The 12,144-nt window shown below is 38.1% G+C and overlaps 1 protein-coding gene across 1 annotated transcript in view; it reads left to right on the top strand.

The window, feature by feature from the left end:
- The window catches only part of LHFPL6 (LHFPL tetraspan subfamily member 6), a 300,253-nt gene extending 289,434 nt beyond the window's left edge, over positions 1 to 10,819 (top strand). Inside the window, exon 4 of the mRNA XM_006154204.3 lies at positions 9,718 to 10,819. Coding sequence (XP_006154266.1) covers positions 9,718 to 9,836 — 119 coding nt within the window. The 3' untranslated portion in view covers positions 9,837 to 10,819. The remainder of the gene's footprint in view (positions 1 to 9,717) is intronic.
- Positions 10,820 to 12,144: the final 1,325 nt, after the last annotated feature.

Raw genomic sequence — 12,144 nt, 5'->3', positions numbered from 1 at the left:
CCTGTACACAATGGAGGGCACTGGAATTTGGATGGTTTGGTGGGTCCAGGCAAAGTGCTGAGAGTTCTCAGGCAGACAGCATCTCCGGTGGTGAACTGAAAGGCACCCAGGACCTGGAGTCCTTTGTCAGCTAGGGCTTACACAGAGGCAGGGCCAGGTCAAGAGCATTTGGTTGGAGGCAGGTGACAAGCCAGCTTTTCATTCAGAGAACTTCAGTTATCTAAATTTCTCAAGCAAGTTTGTTTTAGAACTTACTCCCAAATCCTTTAGAAGAGACAGGGTTGCCAAAAGAGTGTCAGGATTGGTTTCATTGACTGGGAGTTGGGGATGCTAAGTCTACAAGTTGGAGATGTTTAATTACTAGATCCATGCAAGATGGATGTGAAGATATAGAGTCTCCTAAGAAGACTGGCAGAATCAAAGGGTTGAGATAAAATATGTTTAATTTCTTTCCGAGTATGCAAGTTCTAGAGAAAACAAATACAACCTAACATTTGAGGAAAAAATACATTTGATTTAGAGCTGAACATAGTAAAGAGTTCTGGAATGAGTTTTATCCAGTTCAAGTTCGAGCTTCACCATTTATTTAAGATACTCAGCAAGTTATTTTTTGTTCATGTAACTCAATTTTACATCTTCAAAATGGAAATAATGTTGGGAAGGTATAAACAGATTTGCTTCTCTAATTTCTTAAAAGGATCACAGACAAAAATGATTAAATGAGATGTCACTTCTTAACTGTTTAGCTCTCACTCGGAATCTATACATGACAGTTACTCCATAATTATTCATTTTTTATTTCTATGCTCAGTACACATATAGAGTCTGATATCCATCCATGCCACAGATGTGCATCAATTGCTATGGTCCAGATATCATACTGAGCGCCAGAATACAGAACTGAAGGAGGTGGACAGTCACACAGAGTAGGTTCTGAAACGTTAATTGAACACATTAATGAACAGGCAGAGGTTAAATTGCAATATCCTTAAAAAAAATGAAAAGATTCTGAAATTCCATTGTTATTTGTAGAAGGGCTGGCTTCTTTGTATTTCTACTCCCATCTCATTACTTCCATAAGCTGCAGTAAAAACTAATATGAGCCACCCTAAAAAGTTAGCCACACCTCTCCTCAACCCCGTCCCCACTCTGGGGCTTTCCTGGAATGCCACCACAGAGTCTCTCTGTTGACTTGGCAAGTGGCCATGGTATGCTGCTTTTTGTCCCATTAACCTCTATTTTATCTGTCAAGAATAGTATTCTCTATTGTCGAAAGCAGCAATTTGCCAACCAAGCAGGCTGGAGTCCTGCTTGATGGAGCATTACAGAGAGCAAAAGGGAAAGTTTAAACAGATTTGCTTCTCTAATTTCCTGAAAGGATCACAGACAAAACTTGCCCTCTGGTAAAATGCTTTCTGTTTGCATTATAATAACAAGCATTTATTGCCATGACAGGGGAAGAGAGAGGCTATGGAAGAATGACCCCGTATTTCCTGGTTTCATTTAGTTCCATTAGGACTCATAGAATACTGTGCTATTTAAAATGCATAACCTTAAATATTTGCTCTTTTCTAGCAATCTGAAGTACTCAGACTTTTCTTCTACCGCTTTAAAACATTGTGCTAATTTCTTATTACTGAACATGCCATTTTTTTTTAAACAATGGAGATATGCTCAGAGAGTAAAATCTACTTCCCCTTTCCTTTGGAGAAGTTCAAGAAACAGTGTCAAGGGCCAAGCCGCAGTGAGACAAAGCTGCTGAGACTGCAGCACTCAGAGTGGTGGAAACCACATGGAAGATCAGGGTTAGATTCCTGGTCAACCTGTCACACCAGGGAGGCACATACTTGCCTGTGATCCTGGCTGACTAAGAAGGCTGGAGAAAGGGTCCTGGTTAAACCCTGTTGAGAGCTCTTTCTCTTTCTCTTTCTTTCAAGGAAGGAGTAAACTTTTTTCCTTTTATTTATTTTTTTGCATTCATTCACTGTATATCATTACAGTATACAACATAAATGTTTCCATTCAGAATATGCTGTATATTGGCTCAATCAAAGATATGACTATGGGGAACCAGCAGGTGGCATGGTGGTTAAGGTGCTGGACACTCCCACATGGCTGACCACAGTTCAAGTCCTAGACCTGGTGGCTTCGTTTCTCACTTTCTCTCCCTCTCTCTCTCTGTCTCGCTCTGGTCAAATTAAAATAAATGAATGAATAAATTAAAAAATTAAAAAAGAATATTATAAAAGAAGATATGACTGTGTATATACTATCTTCAACAGATAATTTTCCATTTTGTGTATCTTATAAGTAAGCTTAAAAATCTATAGTTCTGAGCCAGCCAGCTGGTCACATGGGGATTAAGGTGGCTGGATCACACATGGTCAACTGTGCAGCTTGAGATATACTCCTGGCACATGTGTGTGCATTCCCCAAATTCCAAAAAGTGGAGAGAAGGGATTGCATTATGTCCATTCCCTGTAAGGGGTGCTTTGTCACTTGGGATGCTAAGTCTACAAGTTGGAGATGTTTAATTACTAGATCCATGCAAGATGGATGTGAAGATATAGAGTCTCCTAAGAAGACTGGCAGAATCAAAGGGTTGAGATAAAATATGTTTAATTTCTTTCCGAGTATGCAAGTTCTAGAGAAAACAAATACAACCTAACATTTGAGGAAAAAATACATTTGATTTAGAGCTGAACATAGTAAAGAGTTCTGGAATGAGTTTTATCCAGTTCAAGTTCGAGCTTCACCATTTATTTAAGATACTCAGCAAGTTATTTTTTGTTCATGTAACTCAATTTTACATCTTCAAAATGGAAATAATGTTGGGAAGGTATAAACAGATTTGCTTCTCTAATTTCTTAAAAGGATCACAGACAAAAATGATTAAATGAGATGTCACTTCTTAACTGTTTAGCTCTCACTCGGAATCTATACATGACAGTTACTCCATAATTATTCATTTTTTATTTCTATGCTCAGTACACATATAGAGTCTGATATCCATCCATGCCACAGATGTGCATCAATTGCTATGGTCCAGATATCATACTGAGCGCCAGAATACAGAACTGAAGGAGGTGGACAGTCACACAGAGTAGGTTCTGAAACGTTAATTGAACACATTAATGAACAGGCAGAGGTTAAATTGCAATATCCTTAAAAAAAATGAAAAGATTCTGAAATTCCATTGTTATTTGTAGAAGGGCTGGCTTCTTTGTATTTCTACTCCCATCTCATTACTTCCATAAGCTGCAGTAAAAACTAATATGAGCCACCCTAAAAAGTTAGCCACACCTCTCCTCAACCCCGTCCCCACTCTGGGGCTTTCCTGGAATGCCACCACAGAGTCTCTCTGTTGACTTGGCAAGTGGCCATGGTATGCTGCTTTTTGTCCCATTAACCTCTATTTTATCTGTCAAGAATAGTATTCTCTATTGTCGAAAGCAGCAATTTGCCAACCAAGCAGGCTGGAGTCCTGCTTGATGGAGCATTACAGAGAGCAAAAGGGAAAGTTTAAACAGATTTGCTTCTCTAATTTCCTGAAAGGATCACAGACAAAACTTGCCCTCTGGTAAAATGCTTTCTGTTTGCATTATAATAACAAGCATTTATTGCCATGACAGGGGAAGAGAGAGGCTATGGAAGAATGACCCCGTATTTCCTGGTTTCATTTAGTTCCATTAGGACTCATAGAATACTGTGCTATTTAAAATGCATAACCTTAAATATTTGCTCTTTTCTAGCAATCTGAAGTACTCAGACTTTTCTTCTACCGCTTTAAAACATTGTGCTAATTTCTTATTACTGAACATGCCATTTTTTTTTAAACAATGGAGATATGCTCAGAGAGTAAAATCTACTTCCCCTTTCCTTTGGAGAAGTTCAAGAAACAGTGTCAAGGGCCAAGCCGCAGTGAGACAAAGCTGCTGAGACTGCAGCACTCAGAGTGGTGGAAACCACATGGAAGATCAGGGTTAGATTCCTGGTCAACCTGTCACACCAGGGAGGCACATACTTGCCTGTGATCCTGGCTGACTAAGAAGGCTGGAGAAAGGGTCCTGGTTAAACCCTGTTGAGAGCTCTTTCTCTTTCTCTTTCTTTCAAGGAAGGAGTAAACTTTTTTCCTTTTATTTATTTTTTTGCATTCATTCACTGTATATCATTACAGTATACAACATAAATGTTTCCATTCAGAATATGCTGTATATTGGCTCAATCAAAGATATGACTATGGGGAACCAGCAGGTGGCATGGTGGTTAAGGTGCTGGACACTCCCACATGGCTGACCACAGTTCAAGTCCTAGACCTGGTGGCTTCCTTTCCCACTTTCTCTCCCTCTCTCTCTCTGTCTCGCTCTGGTCAAATTAAAATAAATGAATGAATAAATTAAAAAATTAAAAAAGAATATTATAAAAGAAGATATGACTGTGTATATACTATCTTCAACAGATAATTTTCCATTTTGTGTATCTTATAAGTAAGCTTAAAAATCTATAGTTCTGAGCCAGCCAGCTGGTCACATGGGGATTAAGGTGGCTGGATCACACATGGTCAACTGTGCAGCTTGAGATATACTCCTGGCACATGTGTGTGCATTCCCCAAATTCCAAAAAGTGGAGAGAAGGGATTGCATTATGTCCATTCCCTGTAAGGGGTGCTTTGTCACTTTCCCTCACTCTCTCTCTGTCTCTAGCAAGCACATGCACCTCTGTCAAGTTAAAAGAAAAGAAAACAATGATAATCCTATAGTCTCTCAAAGAACTACAGATCTTTTGTTTTTTATATTTACAATTTCATGAAAAGAAACCCTTTTATATCTGTTTTATTTCATTGAACTGGATTTCTACAAAACAAGTATATAATATACAAGTGCAATGTTTCAATGTAAAGTAACTGATATGAGCAATGCTTGCCGGAAAGTATTAATATACTTTATAAGACCAAGGACTCTATCTGTATTTTATTACTGCTGTCTCTTGCTCCTACAACATTCCAAAATAGAGAGCAGGTTCTGAAGATTTACTTGTGAACATTGCATACCCCATATTTCTATCTAATAATACAAATGAAAATTTTGAAGGAGACATTTTCAGGCTTCCATCTCTCAAACTCTGAAAGTGATCATAGCCCACCCCATCTCTCATTTTATGCCCCAAATGGCATTCATTTCTTACTTGAGCAACACTTTGGCCAGACCCAAATCTGTGTTTTCTCCTTACATTTCTCATCTCCATAATCCGAACACACTCTCCCCTGGCCTCCCATATTCATGCTTGGCTCACTCCTGCTTATCTGTCAGATCTTGGCTTAAATTTCTCTTCTAATTTAAGGCTCTCTTTCATTGACCTGAACACACTATCTAAATCCCTCGAGACTGGCTGTTTTGGCATCCTGTATTTTTTTTTGTTTCAAAGCATGAATCACATTATTATATAATTATCTGAATATTATTTAATATTTATATCCTTAACTAGACAATAAGCTCTTTAAGAGCAGGGATTGTATCTATCTTATCTCTAAGTGCCTAGTATTCTGTGATTCCTAATTAGAGCAAGCACTCAACATTTGTTGAAGTAATGAATGAATTCAAGGAAATAGGGAGGAAAGGTGGAATGGAAGGAGGAAGGAGAGAATCAAGAGTTAGAAGGCAGGTGCTACAGCAGTAATGAAGCTAGACCCACATGGGGAAGGTCCTGAGTTCACATTCTAGGACCTCTAGACACTGACATGGATCATGACATGACAGCTCTGCTGGAGGTCTCTCTCTCTTCTCTCCTTCTCTCTCTCTCAGAAGAAAACTGAAAGAAAAAAAAAAGGATCTGAGGTAGAATAACTCAGTGTCTTTTCAGATTGGTTTAAATCCTGTTGATACATTTTGCATTTACTAGACTTATTTTGATCACTTTTTGCTTCTCGAAAGGTGTGTATGTATATATGCTTGTGTGTGCTTTTGACTATTTTAGGGGGCTAATTTGGTGGGCTTGCTATATTTCTATGTAATCCAAAATACTAGAAAACAATCCATATTAAATTACCTTTGATTTAGTCATTATTTTTTGAATTACCAAGTAAAAATTCCCCTGTCTGAAATAGATGAATATTTTTCTTTTAAATAATGCTGAATGGGGACCAGCAGATGGTGTGGTGGTTAGGGCACTGGACATTCCCATATAGCCAACCATGGTTCAAGTCCTGGACCTGGTGGTTTGCTTTCTCACTTTCTCTCTCTCTCTCTGTGTGTGTGTCTCTCTGGTCAAAATAAAATAAGTAAATGAGTAAATAAAATTAAAAATATTTAAAAAAATAATAAATAAATAACACTGAACATTACTCGCTCATTTGGGATCTTGACCAGTTGCTCAATTTCAGCCACAAAGTGCATAAATCAAATGCATAAACTTGCATACTTGTGTAATCAGTGGGCATGTTTTCTTGCTTCCTTAAACATTTTCTTTTATTATGGTACACTCTTTTCTTTCAGGACCTTTATTTAGTTTTCTTCCGGTTTTCATCTGTTAGACGGTTGTCTGATGAACTGGCTACATATTTTATGAATATTTAGGAATGGATCCAGAAACATAATAATTACTAAAATTACAATTGCATACTGAACAAGACAAGGATCTGGATTTGCCCCAGGAAGAAGGAGTGCCAGGAGGGTGTGAGACAGCTGGTGCTGGAGTCTCTGTTCTGACTCTGGGTCTTTTGGGAGATGGCAGGGCTTGGGTGTCTTGGTGGGAGGTTAAGCTTCTGACAACTGAATAAACTTTTCAGACTTTATGGTAAAGAAAAGCAAGCAAGGCTTTGTTCATTTATTCTTGTTTGAACTATGTTTCCCCAGAGGACATCCTGAGATGCTGATTTGTGTTCAGGTGGTTAAAGAAATATGGCAAGGAAAAACCAGCAAGAAGGTTGGGAAGCAAGAGAGTGAAGGAGTGAACACACAAGGTGTGATTTGGGGTGTGGTCCCAGCCACAGCCTGAACTCACAGGTGTGCTGGAAAGTTCCTTACAGTTCTGCAGTTTGTTCAACCTGGAGACAAGAGAGCTGGACATTTGTACTCCTACATCTTTGCCTATAGGTCATGCTAGGAGTCACTTCAGTGGTCGGTAGTTGGGACAAAATGTCTCCAGTCATTCTTGGATCCTTCTTTGTAATGTAAACTGTTAGCAAAGCACAGACAGAAGCTGGGGGTAACAGCCCAGAACCAGTTAAGGGATCTAGAAGAACTGGGTGGAACATCTACCCATGGGCTCCCCTGCCAGTTATAGGCTCTGAAGTTTACACTTGTGTTATTTTATTGACTTCTCTGTAACTAAGTGTGTGTGTGTGTGTGTGTGTGTGTGTGTGTGTGTTACCCTCTTCCTCCTTGGCCATCTAATAGTTAACCCTTCAGTAACTTCTTTTTTGCCATTTTTACTTAATAAATGTGGTCACTGTCACATATACTATTCTCAAATAATTAGTCTCATCGCCTACTTTTTCTTGAGTTAAGTGTTTAATACTTGATAAAGAATTATATTCTCTGCTTTTTTATGTTAGTTCATGGAACTATATGTGGGTCAATACTTTGTTAGTAATGAACAATTGATTGTATTTTCTTATGAGCCCAATACTTAATAGATGGACCACAGATTTTGCCAGCTCTTTGAAAGGTTCAAAACCACTGGCCACCTCTTATCTATTTAGTTCGTAATTCTCCTTCCTAGATTATCTAATTCAGCTAAAGAATAATTCAAAATGGAGGTCATTCCCAAGACTCACAGTTACATCAACCTATGGATGTCAGCAAATCTGGTTCCTGAAGAAGGGCTCTGTTACCCTTGAAAAATGCTTACTCTGTCTGTCAGTACCAATCTGTCATTGTGCCAGTGGTACTCACCCTGAGGTGGAGACATAAGTCTCTCAGAATCTATTATCCCGTTAAATTTAACACACTTGTTATGGGGCTGAAAAACATGTTTAGTCTGAGAACTTCTTTCTAAAAGTTCAGTGTCAGATAGGATTAGTCACCCTTAAAATAAAATTCCAGATTTATTCTGTTTTATTCTGTTTTTCTGGAACTGGCTGTCTACTTTGCTTCCATACTGATTTTTTTTTTTTTTACTTTATTTCAGTTAACAATTATTTATTGAGTTTTATCATGGCCAAGCACTGTTGTAAGGGTGCAGTAGGAGACAAAATATATAAAGTTCACTATTTATTTATTTAGAGAGTTTTTCTTTCCTATAGGGTGCATGCACTTGCCAGAGAGACGGAGAGATAAGAAACAAAAAGCAAGAAATCACCCCCTGGGGAAGGGGAGGCATACTGCAATACCTTTTCGATTCTCCTCTCAGGATTTTGGGCATGCACACACGTGCCCATGTGAGTTTTAAGCCACCAGTTCCAGGACTAGAACCATGGTTAACTCTGTGGGAGTCCAGCAATGTAGCTATTACTCCATGGGCTGGTCCACAAAGTTCCCCCTTTATTGAAGCTTTCGTTCTAGTGGTAGAGACTGAAATTTCTCTCTCTCTTTTCCTATTTCTCTCTCTCCACACACAAACTGTATTTATAAACTGAGAAATGTTTTGAAGGTCATACAATGTTTTGGGTCAGGGGCTGCTTATTCTTAAAGTATAAAACCCAAGTTTAAGTCTGGACTCAGTTTATCACTAATTATAAGCATGTGATTCAGGGCAAATCACCAACCTTTCTAAATAATCAACGTCCTTGTCAACCATGCAGAGCTAGTGTTCTACTTCACAATGTTGTTAGAAGAATCAACAAAGACAATATATGAAAAAGAAATCTACTCATTATATTTTTAGTGTTGTGGGCATGTTATTACTATTACTACTAATCTAATTCTGAAAAATCAGAACCCATTTGTACTCTTGTCATTTTTTTTTAATGAATCTTTAACTCAAAAGTGAATGTTGAGTCCCAGAAGAATGTGAGAGTTTTTGCTCCCCAATTCCGGTGGTGGAGTGCAAATTGTTAAGAATGGTATGCACTGTAGTGTTCTCCTTTAAATGGTCTCCTCCTTAGAGCAACCCTTTTGTGGAAGGATCATATCTATATATTTTTTATTTGAACTTTTTTATCACATACGAATTTTTTATTTCTCTTATGGTCTTACATGTCTATCTTTTCTTTTGTGACTTTTTTACTTTTTTAAAATTTTATTTATTTATTATCATCATAATCTTGTTTACATTACATTGAATTGCATATAACTTTAAAGTGTATTACATTGCTTTTTCAAAAGGGAATGCTATGCATGTCAGTCAATACAGAGACATTAATCTCCCTGCTTCATCATTCAATATCTTTTCATTGTTTTTCCCAATCATTATTATTATTACTATATTTAGATTTTTTTCCCCCTCTAAAGTTCCTTATTATGAAAGTGAGTTTGAGTGATTTAAATTAGAGTTAACACCATGTCTCCTATCCTGGTTGCCGCCATTCCCTCTGTTCTTCAGCCAAGCGTGTGGACATTGGGAAAAGGGAATAGCCTTATTTCCTCTTAGCTAGCTTAAGGCACAGACTTCAAGGTAATTGTTCACAACCATTCTTGCTTTCTTCCCTTCTAGAGTGACTTTCAGTATAGTAAACCATATTCCCAATGGACATTTCAGGACATATATACCAGAAGAAGTAACCTAACTTCCTACAAAGCCATCATATCTGTGCCTACTTTCTCTTTTCTTTGTCCCTAGGTAAGTGTGAAATCGGCTGGGCTTACTACTGCACGGGAGCGGGGGCTGCCACCGCCATGCTGTTGTGCACGTGGCTGGCTTGCTTCTCAGGCAAGAAACAGAAGCACTACCCATACTGAGATGGAGCCACCACGAGCAGAGGAGAAGACAGGCCAAAGGGGCTTGAAGGGGCTGAAGCATCCCGCTACTTACAATGCTGATGAAATGGAACCCGATGGAATCAGGAATATTGTATAGGAAGGAAGGGTGGTGGGAGATTTGTAGAAGAAATGGAGAATGTGGAATTATGGAGGGGAAAAAAAATGGACCAAAGGCTAAAAATATTGCAGGGCATCGGGTGTTTCCACTCCACAAAGTATTGTTAATGTATAATGAACACACATACACACAAATCTATATATGCAAACAAAGGTTTTGGTTCTGTTTTGTTTTGTAAAGGTGAGGGCCTGGAGAATCAAAAGGGCTAGTAGAAACAGTATTAAGTTGGGAAGCAGGGTACCCCAAAGACGTTCCCTGTAGGCCATGGCACCCCTGAAAGCACACGAGCACATGTAGACATACCACGTTCACACACACGCCCACACACAAACCTGTAGCTTGTTGTACCGACTTACAGGAGGTCTAGTGGTGCATTGCTCCTCTGTTTTCTGTTTAATATACATTTAAGATACAGTATTATCATTTTATAAAGCATCCATTAATCATAATAATGGACCAATAAGCCACTCTATCAGTATTTTGTATATCCTGCATCAACTCTTTACACCCTTGTTATGTTCTCAGAGTTCATGCAGACCTTAGAGTTAAGCCTTCATATTTCAATAATATTCAGAAATATGCAATTTTCTCTGAGTAGCTTCTGCTATGATGTTTTTATGAAGAGACAACTTTCTGTTTGCTGTAGGAGAGAATTCGGTTGAAGATGTTGAAGATATGAAAGTAATGAAAGACATTTTTCAGTCATTAGCTCTTGTTTTCTTTTGTCCATTCTTGTACTGTGCTGTACCACATTTACTTCAATATTCATTTTGTAAAAAATTAAAAAGTGCTATTTTGTTTGTATTTGAAAAGCGCTGTGAATAAATTCTCTCTTTGATCAATAGCTAGAGGAGTCATAGAGTGTTAATTCAGTTATCAGGTTTTCTTCTTTCATTTCTAAAGCTAGCCTTTACACTACGAAGGTCCTGGTGTTCCAAAAGTTCCTTTTCACACTTACAGGGCTTCATCTAAAGGCACTCATTAGTCACCCAAGCAGGTATTGTTCTAAGTACACAGTGTGTGTAAAGGGAGTAGGGCAATTTCTACTTTCAGCTTAGAATTCTTCACAACCAGAATTCTGACTTCCTGTTTATTTTATTTTAATCATGACCAAATTCTCATAAGAGAAGAATTTTAGGATTATTTTGTATTATGAGAAGATGGGCAATATTTGACATGCCTTCAGATAATAAAAACCAGATCATGGTTAAGGAGATGCCTGGTTTTACCATCTCTACGGTGATAACAGAAATGTCACAAGCTTCAAGGACTTGCTTCCTCTTCACCTTTGACAAGGTATAGGTTTCTCCTGTATTTCTGTGCCAGGGCCAGTCTCATATCAGTCTTGGGGATCTTGGCCATTTGAGAAAAGTGATCTCACAGCACCACCCCCAGCAGAAAGGCTTGACTGAAAGGAAATGTTTAGGGTCTTTTATGACCCCCTAACAGAACCAGCTTTTAGGTTCAAAGATTGCATATTGGATAATGGATATATTCTTTGTTAGGCAAGTGTAAGTTATTGTAGAAAATTCTTATAGCGTCAGCTTCAATTAGTTTCTAAATTATATACTTTTCATATTTAAAAATTAAACATTTTCATTTTTTTGTGCATGTAGTTACACTTTTGTTACTCTCTATACATAGAAGTATGGATCCATGCTGCTCTAGAAGCAGAATGCAGGAATCTGACTAAGAATAATCTGAACTTTTTGAGCTTTGTTGGTATAGAGAAAGTTATTTCACTCTCACACGCTTAATTCATGGTGTGCTGAATGTCACTTGATTGCGTCTCATTGTCCCCTGAGTAGGGGCTTCTCCACTCTGAGGCTTCCTGCAGAGAAGAGAAGATTGCACTTTGTTTCCTCAATTAACCCATCATTTACATGAATTGCTGGTGCTTTTCAGATATTTTTAAGTCCCTCCTTCCTGTCAGGACATAGCATGACTTAGCACTATGATCAAGTTGGAGTCCTCTATGGGATTCATTAAGGACTAGTTTCTGAGAGAGGTTTAGAGATGACATTGTGATTTTTATGTAGTCCATATGATTTTAGACATTGTGAGCCTTGGTAGAATAAAAAGCTCATCACTCCGTGACAAAGTTAATTGACAAAGAGTTCTGTCTAGTCATATGATTTTGTTTGGTTTAAGACACCCTAGAATTTCATG

This window comes from Tupaia chinensis, unplaced genomic scaffold, assembly GCF_000334495.1.
Source record: "Tupaia chinensis unplaced genomic scaffold, TupChi_1.0 Scaffold000402_1, whole genome shotgun sequence".
NCBI lineage: Eukaryota > Metazoa > Chordata > Mammalia > Scandentia > Tupaiidae > Tupaia > Tupaia belangeri.
This window is presented reverse-complemented; position numbering and strand designations above follow the sequence as displayed.